This window comes from Argentina silus (genome assembly GCF_951799395.1).
Source record: "Argentina silus genome assembly, chromosome: 3".
Lineage (NCBI taxonomy): Eukaryota > Metazoa > Chordata > Actinopteri > Argentiniformes > Argentinidae > Argentina > Argentina silus.
In genome coordinates, this window is record NC_139657.1 from 11,916,400 (window position 1) to 11,940,429 (window position 24,030).

General features: G+C 42.8%; 4 protein-coding genes across 4 annotated transcripts; 2 read left to right on the forward strand and 2 right to left on the reverse strand.

Moving 5' to 3' along the window:
• Positions 1 to 758: 758 nt before the first annotated feature.
• ppcdc (phosphopantothenoylcysteine decarboxylase) lies at positions 759 to 5,454 on the reverse strand. Its single transcript, XM_083665869.1, has 5 exons — positions 5,193 to 5,454; positions 4,750 to 4,845; positions 4,492 to 4,620; positions 4,191 to 4,359; positions 759 to 3,613 (listed from the first exon to the last, which is right to left on the reverse strand). The coding sequence occupies exons 1-5, from the start codon at positions 5,331 to 5,333 to the stop codon at positions 3,519 to 3,521; spliced, it is 630 nt and encodes a 209-aa protein (XP_083521995.1). The 5' UTR covers positions 5,334 to 5,454; the 3' UTR covers positions 759 to 3,518.
• Positions 5,455 to 5,784: 330 nt separating this feature from the next.
• Positions 5,785 to 10,484, forward strand: hacd3 (3-hydroxyacyl-CoA dehydratase 3). Its single transcript, XM_083667029.1, has 11 exons — positions 5,785 to 5,945; positions 6,982 to 7,024; positions 7,156 to 7,229; positions 7,489 to 7,653; positions 7,851 to 7,899; positions 8,044 to 8,154; positions 8,319 to 8,446; positions 8,561 to 8,673; positions 9,033 to 9,139; positions 9,227 to 9,358; positions 9,435 to 10,484. The coding sequence occupies exons 1-11, from the start codon at positions 5,865 to 5,867 to the stop codon at positions 9,506 to 9,508; spliced, it is 1,077 nt and encodes a 358-aa protein (XP_083523155.1). The 5' UTR covers positions 5,785 to 5,864; the 3' UTR covers positions 9,509 to 10,484.
• ints14 (integrator complex subunit 14) lies at positions 10,269 to 14,606 on the reverse strand. The gene is made up of 12 exons (XM_083667028.1): positions 14,569 to 14,606; positions 13,849 to 14,132; positions 13,573 to 13,680; positions 13,197 to 13,352; positions 12,946 to 13,064; positions 12,685 to 12,827; positions 12,494 to 12,586; positions 12,259 to 12,403; positions 12,005 to 12,138; positions 11,611 to 11,729; positions 11,393 to 11,458; positions 10,269 to 11,281 (listed from the first exon to the last, which is right to left on the reverse strand). The coding sequence occupies exons 2-12, from the start codon at positions 14,068 to 14,070 to the stop codon at positions 11,030 to 11,032; spliced, it is 1,557 nt and encodes a 518-aa protein (XP_083523154.1). The 5' UTR covers positions 14,071 to 14,132; positions 14,569 to 14,606; the 3' UTR covers positions 10,269 to 11,029.
• A 1,396-nt stretch (positions 14,607 to 16,002) lies between these two features.
• Positions 16,003 to 24,027, forward strand: slc24a1 (solute carrier family 24 member 1; the record flags this gene model as incomplete). The annotated part of the gene is made up of 11 exons (XM_083666435.1): positions 16,003 to 16,164; positions 16,366 to 17,127; positions 18,778 to 18,840; positions 18,933 to 19,041; positions 20,347 to 20,397; positions 20,839 to 20,916; positions 21,679 to 21,806; positions 22,168 to 22,455; positions 23,112 to 23,201; positions 23,451 to 23,617; positions 23,778 to 24,027. 11 exons carry the CDS (start codon positions 16,003 to 16,005, stop codon positions 24,025 to 24,027), a joined length of 2,148 nt encoding a protein of 715 aa, XP_083522561.1.
• Between the last annotated feature and the right edge of the window lie 3 nt (positions 24,028 to 24,030).

Genomic DNA, 24,030 nt, shown 5'->3' on the forward strand with positions numbered 1-24,030 from the left:
TCTGAACCAAAGCAAAATGCTCCCAGGTGCCAGGAGCTGCCTGACATGAACTAACACTGCTCCAGAGTTACATCAGCCATGCCATCGCCTCGCCATACACACACACACACACACACACACACACACACACACACACACACACACACACACACACACACACACACACACACACACACACACACACACACACACACACACACACACACACACACACACACACACACACACACACACACACAAACCCCCTAATGATTTACAGAGGTGTCAATGTCTACTACTTCATTAGTCTACTCTGGGGATGTTTTTCCTTATGCCATGGTGTCACTATACTTGTATATCCATAATATCTCCTTATTAATCCATGTATATGCTATAGTTAAACATTATACAAGCCATGTTCTTTGTGTGCACCATACTGGTTTCTCAATTTCACAAGAATTATTTTATGAATTATTTACTTATGAATTGTGATCACACACTGAGAGGTGATATATTGCTATGAAGTTGTATTATGTCCTCACATGTTTTACCATATTGTATAAGGTACAAAAAGTATTTCATTATGTGAGACAAAATAAATGCTTCTTTTGATTGCATCCCCAGGTTTAACAGATCTATTTGCATTGTTTGTCAAATGGTAGATGTTTTTAGTTTTTTTTTTTGTGTTTTTGGGTAAAAGTTGGTTGACAAAGTACAGTAGTTCATTTTAAGTTGGCAAAATAAATAAATAAATACTCCCACTTCCCCTCTGGCTATGTGACCTTTTCATGACAAACGTTCTACCTGTTGATGCACCTGCAGGCTGCAGACTCCTCCACAGCCCTATCAGGGCCATGATGTCACTCCCCACCACAATCTTGCTGATGTAATGTTGCTCTATCCTCAGAACAGAAGCTTGAGCAGCCAATGGCAGCTGGACAAGTTACAACCAGGGCAGGAAGCTCTGCTTCAGGGGAACCAAACACAAGGCAGCACGCACTATAATCTCAACAGTAATAATACCCCAGTCTCTTTGCAAGCCAAATCATTAATCCTACTTCTCTTCACCTAAAGAGGAACCAATGATTTTATTTGGAACTAGGAACTATACTCGTTTAGTCAAATATATGGTCAAACATCAAATTATACATGCAAATCCTTTCAGTAGCATTTTAATAAGCTGATTCTAAGTATTTTCAAGATCTGTACTCCTCGTCCTCACTTTGCCTTTAATCAAAAATATCACATGCTAAAGCACGCGGACGATTCTACAATGCTAATGTTGTGTGCAAAAGAGGAAAAGATGTCCACACAAGACAGGTGCAGACAAAACAGGCACAAAAGCAGCAGACAAGACAGATGCCTGGGAGAAAGGATCAGCCATTTCTCAAAGTATAATTCTCCTGTGAATTCACAGTTATACCTGGTTCTATATCAGATTTAGCTTTGCACTGATGGGTCTTTTCTTATGGGAGGAATCAAAATCAGCCTAACATATAAGACCGCTGTAAAAGGGTTTGGGTTTCATATCAACAATGAGTTGTTTACATCAATTTCTTGCAGGGTGCAGACGTGAGACCTTGACCAAATAATGAGCTACGTCTTCACCCCATCTTATCTTGGCCTATGCCAGGCTCTGTGGACAACACACTCTCCGGGTCCCACGAGATAACATTAAGGAGTAAAACTCTTCTCTAATTAATGCTGGACACCTGCATATGACTTCACCCTCACAGACAAAGAGGCTCTGTTCTATTCTCAAAAGTTAACTACATTGTTGAAGCAAAATATGGCAAACAGAGCAATAGTATGATTAGTCTGGGCTGTTATTTACTTGGCTGCGGGGGCACCAAAGTCTTAAATTGACCGATGACCACTTTTCCCCAACCTTCACTTCGCATAGAATTATATTAACTGTCCAGTACATTTGAGTGCTTGATAAGTAAAAGTGGTATATCTTTATATATTGTAGTATGTCTTTATTTAAAGGTTCAATATCAGGTAATGTGCACTAGGAATTTGCCCAATAGTGACTTGTGTTCATCTGCACTTTCCCTGGAGTGAGTGAGTCAGGCGAGGCTGGTGGAGGTAGAAATCAGAGGACTGGCTCATTGTAATGCATGGGTTGGAATGAGGAATGATAACAAACACCATTCCTCATTCCATTCCATGCATTACAATGAGCCCGTTCTCTGATTTCTACCTCCACCAATCTCCCCTGGAGTGAATCAATAGGCTTGGCTGAAAACATGCAAATCACAAGTTCAGGTGACTGCCAACAAGTATCAGAGACATTCCAAACTACTCTCCTCTCTGCAAACATGCCATTAACTTCCTCAGTTAATGGGTTAGAAGAGGTGAATCAAACACACGTTACACCAGTCAGGCATTAGCTTCAAACTTAGAACCATGTGGAAAAGCTCACTAGAGACTGTTGACCTGACAAGCTTTGAGAGTGCACTTAACTCACCAGCTTTTTCACAAACATGTCAGAGAGCTGGTAACTAATGATGTGATCTTCACTACATTGACCTTTTTAAAGAGGAATACTCTCTTATTGTTCAAGACACATCCACAAAAAGCATAACCTGGGGTGGAAGGATACACTACACACCAGACAACAATGGTCTCTGAGGCACAGAGATGTTCTACACCATGGCTGTCAACAGCTCCCTTGGCTGACAGCTTTATTACAATGGTATCTATTGCCGCACTTGAGCCAGTCAGTCAAAAAATCCCTTGTGTAAGAAACATGTTCCGCTGCTTTATCTGCCTTAATTACCCCTTTGGGAACCATGATGGCTTCTCCAGACTCAAAGACACATGCTTCCCTTAGAGTTTGTGGTATTTTGCATTACCACCCCAAAAACAACTTCAATGGGTTTAAACCTTTAAAAAGATGACATTACATAAGACCTTATGGGAAAACACAACACTGTTCTTTGTATTGCAGCTCTTGTGCAAATCCATATTGCCAAGGATAGAATTGTACCTCAGGCACAAATGTTAATGTTGTAACCTGCCAACAGCTATTTACAGTTTGGTGGAAATTCCCAGAATGATGTGACAGTGATAGCCTTTCTAAGAAATCGCCGATGTTAATTCCTGCTTGATAAATGATGGCTGATAGGATCCAGATGTTGTTATTGGGACAGGAGTGAAAAAAAGTCACAATGATGTCGAAACAATGACATTTTTGCCAAAGTGTTGTACACATGTTTCTGGCAAAAGAAATGATGCAGTATATTCTCGTGTGTACATAAGGGACAGACGTGATAATAACTTCTTGGAATTCCTCTGCAGAGACCCCAGTTTGTTTGTGCAAGTATTATTATCTGCATTAATAAAACTGTATAATCCTTTGAATAACTCTCCTCATTTGTCCACTTCCACTCTACCACAACAGTAAAACTATCATACATCTAAATAATTACATGAGAAATCAGTGCAGCAAAGACAATTGAAATAATGTTCATCATATAATCATTTGTTATATTGTATCTTCCTCTGTGCAAATTACTGGACATTCATTTGGTCGTTTAAACATCATGGGGTGACATTGACTCAGCAGGTTTCTGGAGGTATTGTTTGACAGCATCGACAATTGTTGACACCTCAGCCATGGCCCCTTTTCCTGGTAAACAAAGGGATGCAAATTACACACACCTCTTAGGAGAGATAGATGGCTCCCAGGGCGTTACATTCCAGTAAGAAGTAAAGTCGAGGAAATTATGCTATAGGCAAATCTAACAGTTATTTGAACTCGTAGTACAAAGCATGTTGACATTTTAGTTCCTTCTAGCTCTTACTGATGAAAAACTATGTATTTCTACCCTCTGGCCTACATGCAATAAGTGTGAAATAATTGTGACACAATTAATCTTTAAACTTTGATACATTTTGTAAGAACCATTTTAACAATCAACATCACCAAGCTCATGAATTAAAGCAGTAAATTATGAATATTCTCCCAAAATGTGATTATTTTGTGCATTAAAGTCTCATAAATATCTTAATGACCAGTTTCCATTTACTTCCTGGAATAGTGATTTGATGAAGTTTGAATTAGGATAACTATGAGGCTTTAATGCACAAAATATTTGTATTTTTAATCCATTTTATAGTGGACTGAATTATTTTTTTGAGTTAAGTACTCCTTTGAACTAAAAATTCCTGTTATTAAATATAATGATGACCCTTTTGACACAGACCTTCATCTCCACACACCAGCTTCTTGGCAATGCAGGGGATTTCCACATAGCCATAGTCTTTGAGGCTGGTCACTTGCCGGTGAGTGATGGGGTGATGCCACATGGCTGTGTTCATGGCAGGACCAAAGAGTAGAGGACGGCTCGTGTCCCAGGCACGTACCACACATGTCTGCCAACGACAAACAAGATGAACAGTGTCAACATAACATGTCTACCTTTCTAAGAAATCATCAAAGACAAGTGTCATGATGAAAAATCAAGGTCCAGGACCTTTACCTCTACTACTAATTCAGGCTCTCACCAGTAGATTGTCACAGATGCCACTGGCGATCTTGCCCAGAGTGTTGGCATCCAGTGGGGCTATGACAAACAGGTCAGCCCAGCGCCTCAGCTCAATGTGTAGCACAGGGTCAGAGCGCTGTGTCCACAGCTAGGACAGGGAAACATCATCAGATATAGAGGCAAAGTACTAAATGGAGGCTTGCATATTATTTTCAACATTGGACACAATATTTGCCCAACACTAAACTATGAAGTCTGGCAAGCCCTGTGTAGTTACCTCCCACTCATCTTTGTCACTGTAAACCTTCACTGCAACCTCTGCGGGGTTGTAAAAGTGTTGGGCATGCTCTGTGGTGACCACTCGCACATCCACCTAGGGAAAGGAAAGTGAATACCAAATGAAACAAAAAATACAATCCATGTAAAATAAAACAAAAAGCAAAGAACATACACATGTTCATGTAAAAATTGATTTCATACAGTGCCAATTTGTAGAACAGCCCTTGATATATGTGTCAAGCTGAACAAATGCAACTACAACTGAAGATTACCGGTATGCAGTATTATTTCTTATGTCTCTGCAGGAACCGTGTGAACATTGCCATCTACCGACAGGTTTTATGCATGTACAGTAGAGGGTGCAAATCATCAGTAACGGCAAATCATTTTTCAAGGGTTAGCTACATAGAATGTATATCTTCTCTAAAGCCACATGCTCACCCCAGGCAACTCAAGAAGCTGGGAGACCAGAAGAGGCAGTTTCAGCGCTGCCACGCTACCCGTGACACCAACCAGCACACGGAATTTTCCACAGGAATGCAGCAAATCAAATTTGGGAGTAACATGTGAATCCGTCTGCATGGTAGCTGACCACCAGTGTATTTAAAACGACTTTAGCACTTTATAAAAAACCGAGCAATATCTCATTCAATATATGTAAGAATTTCAAATATTGAGCGAACTTCGCCACACTTATATCTAATAACACGTATCGCTTCCGTAAACAACATTGACAGAATGGTAGCATACACTTTCAACTGCTCCTCTGCCGGCACGGAGGCTATACTGCAGCCTGTCTTTCACCCTTTTTATTTAGCCTGAGCATTTCAACGCCTTTGTATCCCCCTCTATATGCTCATTAGAATGATTTCAATGAGTTTCGATTCATGACATTATCAGTATCTTTGAAAATGAAACATTAAGCCTCATGCGCTCAACATGAATGCGCCAATGTGTCCGCCTCGTGTACGCGCACGTAGGTCGACGTATGAGAGCGTGCCCGCACACATATCTAACGAATATTCTGGGCAGTCGGCTTTCGCGAGCTTGGCATGTTATTACATTCATTCTGGATTGTTATTGAATGGTTTCAAGTTGCACGAAACAGTTGCGATGCAGACTCTCACCCCTCACGTATATTGGGCACAGCGGCACGAGGAATTGTACCTGCGGGTGGAGTTGATTGACGCGCAGGTGAGGAGCGGACACCTGTCATGTAGAGCCGACTGCGAACCTTACGCACTGATTAAGAACTGTACTGTAGACTCTTTACAATGTCAGCCTATTCCACTTACAGAAAATTGTCCTGAATATTTTAGTTTGTGTTGTTTATTTGTTTGAATGTGTGGGCCCACTGGGCCGTCAAGTCTCATGCACGCATTATATTTACGGAGCCCCCTTAAGCATGATGGCTGAACTGGATATTAAGGATTTGATCCCACCCAGATGCCATCTGGACCACTTATAGTGATGAAGCATCTATTATTTACCACTAGATTATCTGCAAGGAGAGAGTATAGTTTACAAAGTTATTGATACAAACAAGGTTACCGTAGCATGTATTTAACGAAATGTCATGTGGAGTCACCCCCTTATTAATGGCAAAACAGCCACAGTTACCAGTAACTGGATGTTTGCATCATGCAGGCTTGATCACATTCTTTGATCAATAGGGGTATTAGTCTGCTGGTGAACAGATGAAACATCTGCTCGGAATATGCAAAAGAAAAGCCAACCTGTCATAGGGTACCGTCAGGCTGAATCAACCTTTGTGAAAACAACAATGTACATTCAGCCAATATATTTCAAAATGGATGACATATTTACAGGATTGCTTAAGACTACACACCTCAGTCCACCCACCATATACGAGAATAACTGAATACTGGAAAAAAATAAAATAATTAACATGTCACCAATGTTTCTGACTAGAACCTTGTTAGAGTTCCAGAACTCAGATCCATTGGTGATGTAGCTGTGAGTTGTCCGCAGATGTGGCAGATGAACACACCACCATGGTTTACATTTCTGCATGAAAATGCGTGGGTGGTGGAGAGGTTGTGTTAGATATGCACTTCCTCTTCATATTTCGACATCTGTCAATGAGATTAAGAGAGCAATTACTCTTGTTGCTCATTACAATTTGCACAATTAATGCACATTTATCTTTGGGAGAGAGTCTGATGGGGAGAAACTCAAAAGTGACTGTCTTCTCTCTTTCCTCCATCAGAATATTGATATCAGCGTGCATGAAAATGTCCTCCAATTTAGGGGTAAGTTATCTCTCTCCTATCATCAAGAAGCAACATTGTCCTTTGTATTTGGCTTTGTGTCAGGAACCTTTAGGAATTATAATAACAACCATATAATTTTGTACATTTGCATTTTCCTTGTTTTTTTTTAGCCCAGGGCCACGGTGCAAAAGGAGAAAATTATTATGAGTTCAGCCTGACGTTTCTTATGCCAGTAAAGCCGGAGGTATATATGCCAGCAGGAATGTATAATGATTCCATTGTCCCATACCCCAGATTAATTATTACAGATCCTTGAATATTTACTTGAATGTCCTTTTCATATCCGAGATTGCATAATAATATGTAAATATCTACGGTCTACAGAGTCAATGGCATCAACATGAGTGTGTCCCAGTATGTCTCTTACTGTCATGTCCATATCATGTATGTAAGTTTTTCAGTGACTGTGTGTTGTTGTGCAAATGGATGTGTGTGCACTGCAGGTCAGCCACAAATCCACCCAGCGTCAGGTGAATATCACAGTGAGGAAGCAGCAGCAACGCTGGTGGGACCGGTTGACCCTGCAGGAGCGCAAGCCCATCTTCCTGGCCCCTGACTTTGACCGCTGGCTAGATGAGTCTGATGCAGAGATGGAAATTCGTGAAAAGGTAATGTCTTGCTCTGAGCTAACCACAACGATTAATTAATTAATATTGTATCATTAAGTGTCTACTAAATTCCTTATTCTTTTATAAAAATGTGTGTTATGAAAGTTGTATATGAGTTTTATTAAGAGATGGAATGCATATGCCGAAGGGAACCATAGCTGTATCTATCCATGCATTGTTTTTTTGTGTTTTTTCAGGAGGAGAAAAAGAATAGGTTGAGCATGGAGTCAAGGCCTCCAGATGCTTGTGAGTACCTATATTGCCTGCTAGAAATACTCAGAGTTAGACAGAAAATGTGTTACTGTTTATAACATCTACTGATATTTTGGGGGGGAAATTACGCTAGACTTGCGTTGAAGATATTTTCTTATCCTTTATGTCCTCTCTCAGCGTTTATGAGTCTGAAGCAGGTATTGCTCTTTATGTACAACCTGGTCCAGTTCCTTGGGTTCTCCTGGATCTTTGCCAATATGACTGTGCGCCTCTTTATTCTGGGGCAAGGTAAGGGCTTCTTTCTGAGAAATCAGTTTAGATTAGAAGAATATGTGTATACACCATAATTACAGAACACTGCTAGTGCCAGAGAACACTGCTAGTACTATTTATGAATATGAAAATACAAAAAAACGAAAAACAGTTCTAATGCACCACGTATCTCTTTTTAGATTCTCTCTACGACACATTTCACACCATTTCGACTGTGATGTTCCTCTGCCAGATACTGGCTGCAGTGGAAGTGCTCAATGCTGCTTTCGGTGTAGTAAAGACTGGTGTTGTGCCAGCTTTCATCCAGGTACTGTACTGAGCATGGGATGGAATTAAGAAGAGCAAATTGAAACCCCCCAACCCTGTGCCTGCACTGTGAAATCAAAGTATTTCCTGTGTTTGTGACTCATGTGTTCTGCAGGTGGTTGGGAGGAACTTCATCCTCTTCATCATCTTTGGTAGCTTGGAGGAGATGCATAATAAGCCAGTGGTGTTCTTTGTCTTCTACACGTGGAGTGCTATTGAGATCTTTCGGTGGGTACACATTCTCTGCAAACTCATATCTCATGAGGTGATTCTGTATCAGTGGAGGCTGGTGGAGGTAGAAATTGGAGAAGGGGCTCATTAATAATGCATGGAATGGAATGAGGAATGGTGTTTGATACCATTCCTCATTCCATTCCATGCATTACAATGAGCCCGTCCTCCTATTTCTGCCTCCACCTGTCTCCCCTGATCTCCATGCAATACATGTATTTGGTACCAGAATATCTGATCATCTACAAGAGGCCCTCTTAGCTCTATAACAGTATCCTCCACATAAAATAGCACTGATATAAGGAAAACAATCCAAAATGGTTTGTCTGAATTAGAGATGCAATTATTCCTGCCAGGTACCCATTCTACATGCTGGGCTGTATTGACACTGAGTGGAAACTGCTTACTTGGCTGAGGTACACCGTCTGGATACCTCTGTACCCGTTGGGTGTGCTAGCAGAAGGTGAGTTTAGCCTAGCTTTTAAAATCGCTGTATTGTTTTAAAAGAGTAGATAAAATTAATCCCTCTCCCTCCCTCCGTCCCCTACAGCTGTTGCTGTGATCCAGTCCATTCCCATCTTTGATAAGACCAAACTCTTCAGCATCCCCCTGCCTAAAGCCCTAGGCACATCTCTCAGCTTCTCCTATGTCCTGCAGGGCTATCTAGTTCTCATGTTCCTGGGTGAGTCTCCACACAAGCACTGCTCTAAAACTGGCCGCCCCTCCTCCCTCATTCTAATGATGATGATTTCTTGCAGGCCTTTTTATCAACTTCCGCCACCTCTACAAGCAGAGGAAGCGACGGTTCCGTACTAAGAGGAAATCAAACTGAGACCTCCAACCAAAAGAAGTTCTCTTATACCTCTGCTGCCTAATTTCCGCTGAGACTCAGACATCATCCTCACCCTGTCTTTCCTCTGGGTTGTCCCTAACATTTAGTGATTTCTATAATGGAGGTCCTTAGTTTTGTCTCCTACCAAAATGAGTTAATTCTAGCATGGACATCCCACATGGTGAATGTGAAGACTTATCATGGCCACAGATAATAACTGAAAAAAATAACTTTCACTCAAGAAAGACATGCCGTCCAGTTCATCCTCATACCTCAGCTGTTTGTGTTTCATCAGCATCTACTGTCATTATAGATTAGAAAATAGCGGTAATCATGATATCAGACTATAGAATTCCATATTGATTATAATTAGGGCTATGAAGATTAATCAACTAATGCTTTAGTTGACAACAATACCATTTTTTTAAAAATTAATCAGACTTCTATACATCAGACCAAGGACAATGAGTTAAAGCTAGAGTGAGTGATATGTAGCCAAGTACGCAAGAGTGTTGTACCAAGGCAGCTCGGTTTTAAGCAATTCACACCTTTTTGTCTTAATTTATGGGAATGGTAATTTGTATCATTGATGTGGAGGCCGTCATTTCATTGTTAACTTGTAAAGTGCTCTACTACTCTCCCACTCATTGTTTAGGCACCACTCTGGTTTCTTGTCTAGAAATGTTAAGAAAATCGCTGACCAAGGTAATTGTGCAAGGAAAAATGTCACATTTCCACATCAGATTAATGAGTAGATTAATCAAGATGTGATCAAGATTTAATAAAAAAAGATTAAAACAAATTTAATCAACTGACAGCCCTAATTATAACATCATATGTAATGTGTGCTAGGTTCTATGTATCATGTCTGTTTGGTGTTTCGTCATCATGTGAGTGTACATTATCACAGCAACCAGAAGACAAGACCCGGATGTTATTTAACAAAGCTGGATGAACAGGAAGCCAGATAAAACAGGCAGAATCAACTGAAACCAGAAACAGACATGGCATTGCTAATTCATCACCCTCAATACCCAGTTTTCAAACTACAATGACATGATGTTATATTGTTGAGTGTTGATCAAAGTTGGCTAGCAAATGAATTGCTTCTGCTTTGCCCTCAGGGAATGAGATAATTTGTTATCTACCTCTGTCATTCATTGTCATTCACCCACTTTTAATTAATTGGAGCATTTCATTACTGTTGAATAAAAATGATAATTCAAATTAAATTTCCTCATTAACACAGTTATGAAAAAAGAAACGTCCATTTATTCATGAGGAACATTGTTATAAAATGCTATGTACAAAAGGCTTCAAAGGCTTTGTTTGCTTTGAGTTTAGTTGATGTGTCTTCAGACAGGGCTGGGAACAGTTGGCTCTCTTTCTGTGGCATTGGAAACATGGCTTTCTAGTTCTACAATCCAGATAACTCCTTTATGAGACTTGTAATCCAGGTCCACAATAGGTTTTCGAGCTATCGCATGAGAGTCCACATAGGGTGCTTTGTTCTTCCAGGCTCTACATCCTGTCACTGCCTCCCCCTGAGAAGTCTGTGTGCATCGGGGCGATGTTGTGGTCGAATGCGGCGTACTGGGAGTCCCCGGTGCTGGCCAGTTTGAGCTGCTGGGCAGCATGGGAAAGCTGGAAGGCAGCGTCAGGGTGGGCGGAGTCTGGGAGCATGGTGCACTCTCTCTCTAACAGCTCTGCCACCCCCTTCAGCAGCTCCCAGAAACCAAAGGCAAGGGCAGCCTTCCGCATGCGGTTCAGCTCCTGACACAGACACAAAAAACAAAAGCCTATCATCAGAATTGTTAAATGAGAGGGAAAAAGACAGGATTATTACATTGTTGAAACCCTCATCGTCTTACTATTGATCATTACCTTGTAGAAGGTCTGGGTCTTCTCTGGCAGTTTCCTTGCATTCCTCAGAATCTTCTGCACATCAGTCTGGGATGGACACACAACCATTAAAACACCTCTTAAATCAATCATCACAGGTCTTAGAGTCAGCCTTTATCATCACCATTCCAATCACAGTGAGTCTTTCAGTAAGCCCCCCCCCCCCCCCCCATCTCTATAGCCTGCTGTCTGTTCTGTACCTGCAGCCCACTGGCTTTGATCCACACTGTGACATTCTGCCCATAGCTGCGCTTGATCTTGGGCTGCAGTGGGAAAGGACTTTTGCTGTCATCCTCTCCATAAGGGTTTTCAGCAGCATCTGAAACAAGAGACATCATGTTATGCAAAATCAAAAGCCACAGTTGATAATGGTCATGGAAGGACACTGCATAGACGTGGGTGTAAATGATTAACTTTTGGATAATGTGTGTACACACACACACAGGCCTTTGAACTCAGGAATATATGAATGGCCTTTCAACTCAGGTTTCGTGCATCACCAGCTAAAAGAGGGGTCTATTATAGGACTAGTAATGGCAGTGCCATTTAACATTTAAAGCCCTATAGAGAGTGAGTGTGAGTGTGTATGCGTACCTGAGATGGGTCCCAGCTGTGAGACCTTGCCCAGCCAGGGCAGGGGCTCAGGACCTGGCTCAAACAGAGACATCATGAGGTTGGACTTCTTCTTGCTGTCTGCTTGGGAGTACAGCATGCCAAACCACTCTGGCCTAAGGAGAGGGAGAGATAGACATTATGTTGTTGATATGAATGAATTCTATGTGCTTCATCAAATTTGAGAGCTAAAATATGTACATGTTCCCATTATGTATGCAGTATTGTACTCTTACCCTAGCTGCACCAGTGCCACCATGCCCTCCACTTTCAGACTGCCATGCAATAGGACACAGAAATTTGGGTTCTTTCCTGCCTGCTGATTAGTTGACGTCTCCTCTTCCGTTTCCTCTGTGGTTCCTGTGCCGACCTCATCTACCTCTGTGATCAAGAACAAATTGAGCACTTGTCTCAACAACGCTTATTTGGTGAAAATCGGAATGAAAAGCACATTCGGAAGAAAACACATACCTTTGTTCACAGCAATAGGCAGGACCAAGTGTCTGGAAATGACAGGAGGACTGGCGATGTCCCCTATCTCGATGAAACCCACAATCGCCATATCTGTAACACACAGTTAAGAAGACTGAGCCAGTAGAAAGAATTCAGTGTGGTAAGAACCATTCTGGATCATGCTTAATGCTGGAGGGCCAGATCAATACCTGTTTGGACTCTCCTGGGCATGGGATCCACTTCGTCATCCATTACAACAGGCTCTGGCCGGGGGAAGACCTGAACGTCTGAGGACAGGTTCCCACAGCGGAGGACAGCATGGAAGGGCGAGTACGCCTGGTCAATCAGCCTCCTGGAAACACACACATATACAGGAACTTGGAACATCAGCGTTGTTCCCTTCGGCTGGAGAGAAGCCACTACACGGCCACACACAGACAGTATACACACTGATGCATAAACACACATACCCAAACATGGCCTGCACACTCTTCAGGCAGAGTGGGCCCTCCATAGTGAAGATTTGGCCGTCCCCTCCGTTCAGACTGAGCAGCTGCTCTAGGTTGTCCATAGTATCAGTGGACTGTAACTGCAAACACACAAGGAGAACATCAGCTGCCTTGCCACATTAGGTCTACAGTACATCCGCTTACCGCCCTCTGCTTTCTTTATAAATAAACAATGAGGTTTGATTTGTCAGATGAGGAGGATGACTCAGTACCTCCTCTGCATTGGCAATGCACATGATGAACAGCTTGGCTGGGAAAGGGAAAGGCAGTGGGAACTTCTTGTCTTCTGCGCGTTGCTTCAGTGTTTGGAGAGAGTGACGCAGGGAGCCTTTCCCGATGCCCAGAGACCCATCAGTCACCAGCACCACCTGCAGGCCAAGAGAGGAAGCACATAAACAATCATTACCGCCTGTCCGCAAGTGTGCAGTCACCGATGCATCTTCTTCTTATAATACTACACTTATAATCCACAACCTACATGTGATAAGACTCATTAATAATGTTGATAATGAGTCTGACCACAATCCACAAAATGCATTCCGTCTTAGTAAGGTGAGGAATCAGTGAGGAATCTATTTGACAGAGTACCTGGCAGGGACAGGCATGGCCCCACTCCTGCTGTACTATATTGCTGACTCCATTAAGGGCTGCCTCAAGGCAGGTTTTGTCATAATCCTCCATGTTGTTCAGGGCTTCCTGTGAAGGAGAGGGACACAGTTAGTTATAACATTAAACAGATCTTTAGGCTCACAGACACACTCAAATGCAAGACTGATGGGAGGCACTACCAGTGGTAGGAGAGCCTTGTATGAACAAATTACCAGACAACTCTACATTCCCAGAGCTCTGTAGGATGTAGCCTACCTGCAGAGTGTTGTAATCCCTGGTGAAAGGCACCAGGAGCTCCCAGAGAGAGGAGAAGGCCACTAGCGACGTGAACTCCAGGCGATAGCTGGTTGCCATGTGTTCAAACAACATGGTGAGTCCATGGACAGCCAGGTTCTTCCGCTGAAACTCATCATTGCCCTCTTGAGACACAGGTCGTGTCATGGACAGCGACGCGTCCATTAGAACCACAGTCGGCATGATTCCTTCCTATAATGTGTCCTTTACACCAGAATGGACTTGTGGGAGCCTCCACACTCAATCTGTAAAACAGCCCGACACAGCAACAAATGCAAATCACGAACTGAATGCTCTTATTGGACACCCACTTTAGGTGACCAAACTAGAAGTAAAATACACTTATGACAGTTAACTAAAATAAAAACAATAGATTGAGTAAGGTTTTCAACATATGTTGATAATACATAATAACTATATATGAGGTCTCATGGGGGATCTCTCCAGCAAGCAACAACGATAAGCTGGCTAGCCGTTTTGATCAATTCAATGAATGTGAATGTACTAGTAGTAGGCTAGCTCGCTAACTGGCTGACCGATTTTAGCAGGCTGCAAGCTGAAACATCCACTCCTTACGGTGCATAGTACAGAAAAGATACAATATTACAGGAACAGGAACAATACGTTTTTAAATAATTGTAATTTTAAATAATAAACAAGACATAAAGGAAATATCCACACCCATCAAATCAAGGATCCTCTCGATAGATTAGTACTCGGCACAATTCAGCCCGGACGAGAGCATTTCCTGGCTTCATTAGTTCCTAGCAGTGACAGTTGATAACGGTCGCAGCTCGAGCTTTCCAGATAAAACCAACAGGATCTTTCTGCGCTACATTAAAATCTGTGTTTCTATAAGCATCGCAATGTATGGATCAAATCATATCAAACTAATTCAAATAATAGAAAATGTATCTGCTTTTTTAGAATATCTTTGTCATATTTGAGGCTTCCATTTCCCCTTCTTAATTTTTCTATTCATCATAGTTTATACCTGCATCTCCAGTCGAAAGTATATACACTAATAAATCAATCATAAATTTAAGCAATAATCCAGATGCCACAAGAATATGCTACCCATAAAAAAGTTTTGTTTGCATTACCAAAAATAATTTAAAGGAAGATGGTTCAAGATATAATGAGACTAAGAGTGTCGGAGACAATACACATAATCCTCTTAGAAGACTTCAGGTATTAGGTATTATGCTGATCCATGGTGAAGACCTGTCCTGCGGTGCGTCCTAGAGATGACCTGCTGGAACCATTGCGCACAGGGTGTATCTGCCCTGTGTTTGTGCCAGTGCATCCCAGCTGTGGAGACATTACATCTGTGGAGACATCTGGGTCTTTGCTATTTCACGCATCATTTTATCGCAGGTAAGATTGCATTGTTCTTATTACAACCGTAATAGTAAGGATGTATGCAATTTTATTTTTTGGCAGTTAATTTATTTCTGAATTTATTGATTGCCATGTTTTATAGGCTATAATGAACAACAACTGACATACATATTTGTATGTGTGATTAGATTCATGGATATTTTAGAAGATAGTTTCCCATTAAATGCTGCCATGCAGTTGCAATAGCCTATGCTGGTAGGCATGATGTGATAAATGCCTTCTAATCATTGACATTGTATTGTGTTTTTTGGTATTTTCATTATTTATCTGTGGTTCAATATTTTGAGGTGTGTTTTGTTTTTAAACACAATATTTGGTTTTGTAATCGAATACAGGGAAAGGGGTACAATTAACATGTTGTCATAGCAACATTTGCCTGGGCTACTTGTACCCAGGCTTTGAGAGACACTTATGTCTCAAGTGCAATATCCTGACAATGGAGACGTGGGGAATGTATAAGTCAATAGACTGCAGACTGTGTACCACCTGTTGCTTAAAATCTGTCAGGTTATCATTTCAATTGAGTGTTTTCTTTTATTTTTCAACAGGCTGGGATTTTCCAATGCTTTGAGGAATGACATGAATCACACTGCCAGGGCCTTGTACTCCATCACCCCCTTGTCTTTTGGGGAGAAATCTTGGACCTGTCCTTTACCATTGCCCATTTATGCTACCTAATTCTCTGTAGCCAATACCACCACCACTTTGGGGAAAATGTACAGCACACGGAGGAAGCGACTACAGCTGAGCCGCGTACTATTCCTTCTCTCTGGGGTTTTCCTGTGTTGCATCTACCAGCTGACCATCAGTGCCAGACTGACAGAGCCTTGGCCAATGCCTCAGATTGGAGAGGATCCTGAGGAGGGCTCAACAGAGGCACTAGCGACATTTTTGGATGGGAGACGCCACATTCGCAAACTAGAGAAATCATATCAAACAACAACTGAGGTGGTAGACTACTCTGAAACAACTTCAGATGTGACATCATCTACCACCACAGAGGTCCCTCCATCATCATCATCATCATCATCATCATCATCGTCATCATCGTCATCGTCATCATCATCATCACCGTCATCATCATCATCATCATCAACTGCAAACCGGACTATCGTTCACTGCATCTATGTGGATCCTGTACCTCCCAAGGCCACTGAGGCTCCCACACCCACACCACCCCTGACCACCCTGACCCCCACAACCCCCCCAGTACCCAACACCACACTCTCCTCCCCTGGTGACGCTCCACATATGAAAGGTGAATATCCTCAGGACATCTTCTCTGTTCAAGACCGTAGGAACGGCTGGGTTATGCTGCACATCTTTGGGATGATCTACATGTTCGTGTCCCTGGCCATCGTGTGTGATGAGTTCTTTGTACCTGCTCTGGGGGTGATCACAGACAAGCTGGCCATCTCTGATGACGTGGCGGGGGCCACGTTCATGGCTGCCGGAGGCTCTGCCCCGGAGCTCTTTACCTCCCTGATCGGAGTCTTCATCTCTCACAGCAACGTAGGCATCGGCACCATCGTGGGCTCGGCGGTCTTCAACATCCTCTTTGTGATCGGCATGTGTGCCCTGTTCTCCCGGGAGATGCTCCATCTGACCTGGTGGCCTCTGTTCAGGGACGTCTCCTTCTACATCCTGGACCTCATCATGCTCATTGTTTTCTTCCTGGATAACACCATCATGTGGTGGGAGAGCCTGATGCTGGTGGGGGGATACACCCTCTATGTGTCCTTTATGAAGTACAATGTGCAGTTAGAACGAGCTTTTAAGACCCAAATCATGAAACACAAGAGCATTGTCAGAGTCATCACTGTGGAGGAGGCAGACAAGGTATGTGTTCCTTTGTTGCATCATGCAGCTCTGTATATCAACCTTTGGAATACAACCATCACTGGTGTGATAACATTCTCACTCAGTGGAGGCTGGTGGAGGTAGAAATCGGAGGACGAGCTCATTGTAATGCATGGAATGGAATGAGGAATGCTATCACACCATTCCTCATTCCATTCCATCCATGACAATGAGCCTGTCCTCCAATTTTTACTTCCACCAGCCTCCTCTGTTCTCACTGTCCTGTAGGCTACTTGCAGTCATGGTCTGTTCACATTATAGCACCAAGTTGTGATATAGATACTGTATGCAGAATGTGTACACAGTTGGTGTGTGGATAATTTAATCAGGTGGTATAGGCCATTTTGATATTAGTACTGATGATAACAATGACCTCATGAACATTTAAAACATTAAGCGGATCCCAATATCTCTATCACTATGTTAAAGGGCTAGTTCACCATTTTGACACATCATCAATTTGATGATCAGGCCATGCAGTTATGAACTGTGTATCCAGAAGTCCTGGTAAAAGCTGAACTAGGTGTTTACTGTGCAAGCCCTGTATACATAAAGGTAACAAAACATTAAAATCAAATAAATACATGTCAGTAGTGATTGCAGTGGAATACTCTAGTTGACTTCAAATAGGTATTCAGTATCTTTGATGAAAAGGATCCCTGATGTCTGCAAGGAGCAGGTGGTTGATGAGCTGCCAAATATCAACATGATAGTCTACATACAACAGCCTCTAATGGGAACCTCATTCAACCATATGTCATTCCAGTTCAATCCCCTTCTAATCTATGTTTTCAAAGCATTTTTTGTTGTTGGTGCTGATCAGGAAAGAACGAGCATGCAAGTGATTCATGCAAGCATGAATCACTTGCATGCTCATTCTTTCATGTTCAGCACACATCCAGTGCCATGAGGGGGTTGTACGTGATCATTTACTGATCTGCCATGACATCTCTATACCCCAGGGGAGGCTGGTGGAGGCAGAAATCGCACATGTTTGATACCATTCCTTGTTCTAGGCTATGCATTACAATGAGCCTGTCCTCTGATGTCTACCTCCACTAGCCTCCCCTGCTATACATCCACCTGAGGTTTTTATGTGGAAATCATGGAACCAGAATGGGCTGCTATTCACTTAGGCCTTGTAGAACCAAAGCCGATCACCCACTACAGCTCCTTATCCTTTGAGAGGGTGCAGCACTGCACAACTTGTAGCTGTAACATATACTGTGTTTAACCCTGGTAAGTGTGATTGAAGCTTACATAGGGTAAGTAGACTTGAGTTCCTGCTAAGGGGTTTTTCTGTGAGCCAAATACCCAAATCATAGAAAAACATGACTTAATAAGGTTTAGGGAAACACTTGGTTGTGAAACTTTTGCAGTAAGTTCCTCTTTTTTTCACAACCCTGTCACTGATAGGTCATATAGGCTTTTTGTACACTCAAATCCCAAGAACACGCATATTGATTATCTTAATAGAACCAAAGATAACAGTATTTAGTTGTAGTGACCCCTCCACTCTGAATATAAAGTACAATATCAAGAAATGTATTCTAAGGGGTTAAGATGATTTGGATACGTCCCCACTCCTATGGGATGTATTCAGTACTTATGAACCATTGTTTTGCACAGGAAAATGGGACAACCCCTGACGACAAGCCTCCTTCTGATAAAGAGAACAAGAATCGACTGAAGGTACAACCGTTCAATAAAGTATCACCCTGCCACTCCTTTTGTCTTTTTTTGAGCCTGCCCTTATCACCTAGCTCACTGTCTTTCTCCCCTAGTTGAAGCCAGCCCTTCAGCGAGGGGGCAGTTCAGCCTCTCTACACAACAGCACGATGAGAAACACCATCTTCCAGCTGATGATCCATACATTAGACCCTCTAGGAGAGGGTAAGGGCTCTCTACGTCACGTTATCCTAAAATGTGCACTTTACTGCTGACCTAATGTTGTCAAACACTTTTTGTGTGCCCTGAAATCGGTTGTTATGGACAGAGTCCCTTTGTCCTTCCCTCTCTACAATGGATTAGCAAAGTGTTCCAAATGAAGGTAGCACTAAATCCAGATTGATACTAAGCAGATAAATACCTATGTCAATCTATGTAGTGATTCAGGTGTGTAGTGGGAAATGTGGTACAATGAACTGTAGCCATGTTGCATTGTCATATCAGTGAACTAAGTATGGAAGAAGTGGAACTTCATCCTCCTCTGTGTTATTGTTGAATTACATGAGTCGAACGCTGGATAGGAAGCAACCTATTGCTCCCTGGAGGTATATGGTTCACACAGGCTAGAGTGCTGAGCGTTATTCTGTATGCTTTGGTTGGATGTTGCTGCTGGTCTCTCGCAGAGTCACCCCTGGGGGCCAGGAGTGTACGGTGACCTTCATTGTGTCCTCCGTCCGTGTGTTGCACCTGCGGCCCAGGGCTGTGGCTGGCTCAGTCTCTGGCCCCCAGCCCTGCGCTGCTCCAGCCCTGTAATCAGCTTTTGATTTAGCCCATAAAAGCTGGATCAGATCCAACCTCCACGAGCCCAATCCCTTTATCTCAATAGGGCTATCATACAGCCTCCACTAGACCACCAGTTACATAGAGACATTGCCCTGACCAACTAGGTCCATCTATACCTGTGACATAACATTTCACAACCATAGTTAACTGTGGCACTACACTCTGGAGATTATATTTGAGGAATATAAAGATTAGAGAGGAGAGAAGGAGATTAATTTGTAGTGAGATACAGAGAGTGAGGTAAAGAGAGAGTTTGAGCAACTGTATTAATGCCTTTACTGTAAGACCCCACTTATACAATGGTTCTCTCAGGTTTACTCTGCTCATGGTTTATCCCATAGTTATATGAGTTACATGGGAGGCTGGTGGAGGTAGAAATCGGAGGATGGGCTCATTGTAATGCATGGAACAAAAACAGGAATGGTATCAAACACACGTGTGTTCCATGTTCCATGCATTACAATGGGCCTGTCCTCAGATTTCTACCTCCACCAGCCTCCCCCGATGAGTTACGTATATCCACACAACAATAGCAACAAAATAACAAAATAATATTTATTATTATAATATATAACAACAAAATAATTGATTTTTGCTATCGCTAAAAGGCACCCTGTTCATGAACTCAGATTAGGCCACTGAATCAAGATGATTATGCGTTTATTTTATTATTCATCTGTTTATTAGACACAGTTTTGAATGGAGATGTACATGCTGGCAGTTCAGTCCAGGGGAAAGGTAAGGTGCTACTGTATTGAGAGCTGTTAGTGCTGTGTCCTCCTGTGATGAGAGCGATTGTCAATCCTTGATAAGATTGACAAAGAACTGCATTTCTGTGCAGTGTTGCTGTGCTGAGATATTGTTGTGGCGAGTTCATTCTACTCCGGTGCTGTGTTGAGGCCATTAGGAGCCATTACTCAACTACTGTGTTGATGTTGCTGTTCTATGCAATGCTACGTTATGGTGATTTTGTTGCTGTTCTAAGTTGTTATTGTGTTGGCAATGTACTTTCTTGCTGTGTTTTTTGCTTTTGTTGTGGCGTGTGTGATGTGGGTTCTGAGGACACTTGCGTTGTCAAGTGTTATAGAAGTGTTATGATCCAGTAACTGCATCAAAATTGCATCACAGGTAATATGTTCTCTGTTATACCCTTCACAGTTTGCTTGTCTGGTTTGGCAGGAAAGTTTAAGGACAAGGCAACAATTCTGAATAGCATGGCCCAGGGGAAAGTGGAGAAGACCCAAACTAAATCTGAAGGTGAGATAGATCATGGATTGATTGAAACCAAACTTAAACTCAAACAGGGTGTTTGGAAAGCTGAGGGTTTCCATAGGGTCATTTACATTGCATGATGAATGGTAGCACTACCCACTGTCTACCCATCCACCCTTGTGGACACAGAAGAGAACTACCTCATGACCTGTGGTAGTCTGGTAATTATGGTTTACTGCGTAGTCACACATGGTTTTAATTGGTCTGTGTGCTTCCAGCTCCCTCCTCAACTCCCTCCTCACAGGTGAGCCCTGTTGCATATGCAGTGTGGTGATTAAGAGGCATGCATTGACCGGTTAGCACAAGCAGCACACCAGCTGTAGTAGCCGTGTGTCCACAGGATGAAAGGTGCTGTAGCACGGGCCTGCTGCCAGTAGTCTGGGCTGTTGTTCTCTGGATCCATGTCCCTACCTTTGTCAGGGATTCAGAGCTCCTTTACCCATTAGCTATCATAACAACCATATTCCAGCTGATGAATTAAAAATGAGAGCCAGGGTCCATGAATCAGGCAGTTGTTTGAAAACATGACCGATTCTTATAAAGGCCTGTAGCAATATGGAGATGCAATTACTGGACCATGCAAATAGATATTGTGGATTATGCTGTTTTTCATTTTAATTGGGAACAGTAGGTGTTTGATATGGAAATTCCCATGTATATCTCTGTGTGTGTGAGCTGGTTAGATGATAATTAGAGGGACGAAGTAGTGTTGCTGTTTATGTTTCCTCCCGGCTGTTGTCCCAGCAGCTGGAGGTAAGAGCGAACAGCCCAAAGAGCCACCGCCCGCCACGCCTGCCCCACCCGCCCCGCCCGCCCCGCCCGCCCCGCCTGCAGCCAAGGAGGAGGAGAAAAAGGAGCAGCCGGAGGAAAAGAAGGTAGGAGCCACCTTTCTCTTGGTGGTTCTCAAAAAGCACAGAAGTGGCTCTATGATTACTGTCTATGTAAGATTCTCCGTACAAGACAGACATACAGCTTTCAAATATACTGTATCTAGATATAACTTTTAGGTAGTTGTTTTTAGCAATATACTATTTTATCAACTACGACTGCTGTTGAGTTCATATAGATCTGTAGTCATTTGATAATAATATGTATTACTATTTCAGCACATGCAACATTTTCAATGGATTTATGGCCTTATTAGCCTATTCATCAACAAGGATTTGTGGTTTTCATCTCTCTTTCTCTCTCTCTCTCTCTCTCTCTCTCTCTCTCTCTCTCTCTCTCTCTCTCTAGGAGGACCAGGAGGTGGCGGGTGATGGTGGACCAGGGGGCTCAGGGGGAGCTGGCGGCAGTGATGATGACGATGACAGTGAGGAAGTCAGTGATGAGGACAGTGAGGAAGAAGAAGAGGAGGAGGAAGAAGAGGAGGAAGAGGAGGAGGAAGTGGAGGAGGAAGAAGAAGAAATTGAAGAGCCTCTGACTTTAGTGTGGCCAGAGACACGGCGGAAACAAGCCACCTATCTCTTTCTGCTGCCCATTGTCTTCCCTCTATGGCTGACTGTGCCTGATGTCCGCAATCCAGTAAGACCCAGAAAAACATGAGTAGAGAGTAGAGTAGAGTATGACTTTATTAATCCCCAAGGGGAAATTAATTTACAGCAGCAGGTATGACAACAGGCAAAAACAAACAATCAACACAAGACAACACACGCCAATAAGCCACTAATAACAAACCACAAATCATTACAGTGCCATATCACAATATTAAATTCACATCTAGGAATTAGAGATCAAGGAAGCACAAAAGTGCAAAAGTGAGATACATTCCTCCAGCCACAGACTACTAGTAAATCATTACAACGTCTTGAAGCTGCTGGGATAAAAGATCTCCTGAATCTCTCAGTGGAGCATTTTGGCAAAATAAGGCATCCACTAAAGGTGCTCTATTGCTGCATCATAAAACTATGAAGAGGGAAATTAAAGTAAGCGTAACACAACTACTAACAATGGTAAACAATGGTGTTGATTTTATGATAAAAATGTGTAACCAGAAACCATGCTCATCCTCCTTAATCGACCTCTGGGCTTGATTATGTCATATAATTTTTATATATCAATATATGTATTAAGCATCCGTCTGATAAGCAGAATGGTTTCCATCACTGATAGGCACCAATTGAGGCCCATGAGACCTTATATGATGTATTCTTGGTGCTTCTTCTCTCTTTGTTCTACAGACATCCAAAAAGTTCTTTGCGATGACCTTCCTCGGCTCCATCTTGTGGATTGCTGTCTTCTCCTACCTCATGGTGTGGTGGGCACATCAGGTTAGTGGTAGAAGAGGTAGTATTTACTCTTATTGGCTTAAAGAATGAAGATTGTTTTGGGTTAGGGTTAGGGTTAGGGTCTTTACAATAGAACACATGGGTGAAATGTGCATTCTGTACATACGTAAGTAAACCCATGTGTGTAGAACTGTATAGAATGTACAGTAGGTAACCATAACCATTGGCAATGTACATTCTATAGTATAGTACATTGGCCAATTCCTATGTTACACCCCCACGTTTCCCTAGGTGGGTGAGACCATTGGTATCTCAGAGGAGATCATGGGCCTAACAATCCTGGCTGCGGGTACGTCCATCCCTGACCTCATCACCAGTGTGATCGTGGCCCGTAAAGGTCTGGGGGACATGGCTGTGTCCAGCTCTGTGGGCAGCAACATCTTCGACATCACCATGGGGTGAGTAAGACCCCTGTAACTACAGCTCAGAGAGGCTTACTAATGAGGACAATGATGTCAAACAGACCCCCTCCCTCTTCCTCTCTCTCCCTCTTCTCCCTCTTCTCCCTCTTTCTCCCCCCCCCTCTTTCTCCCTCTTCATCCCTCTTTCTCTCCTCAGCCTGCCTGTTCCCTGGCTAATGTGGTCCGCCCTCAATGGTTTCGCTCCTGTGACGGTGAGCAGCAACGGGCTCTTCTGCGCCATCGTCCTGCTCTTCCTCATGCTCCTCTTCGTCATCTTCTCCATCGCCGCCTGCAAGTGGAAGATGAACAAGATGCTGGGCTCCACCATGTTCCTGCTCTACTTTGTGTTCCTGGTGCTAAGCGTGATGCTGGAGGATCGCATCATCATCTGTCCCGTGTCCATCTGAGTG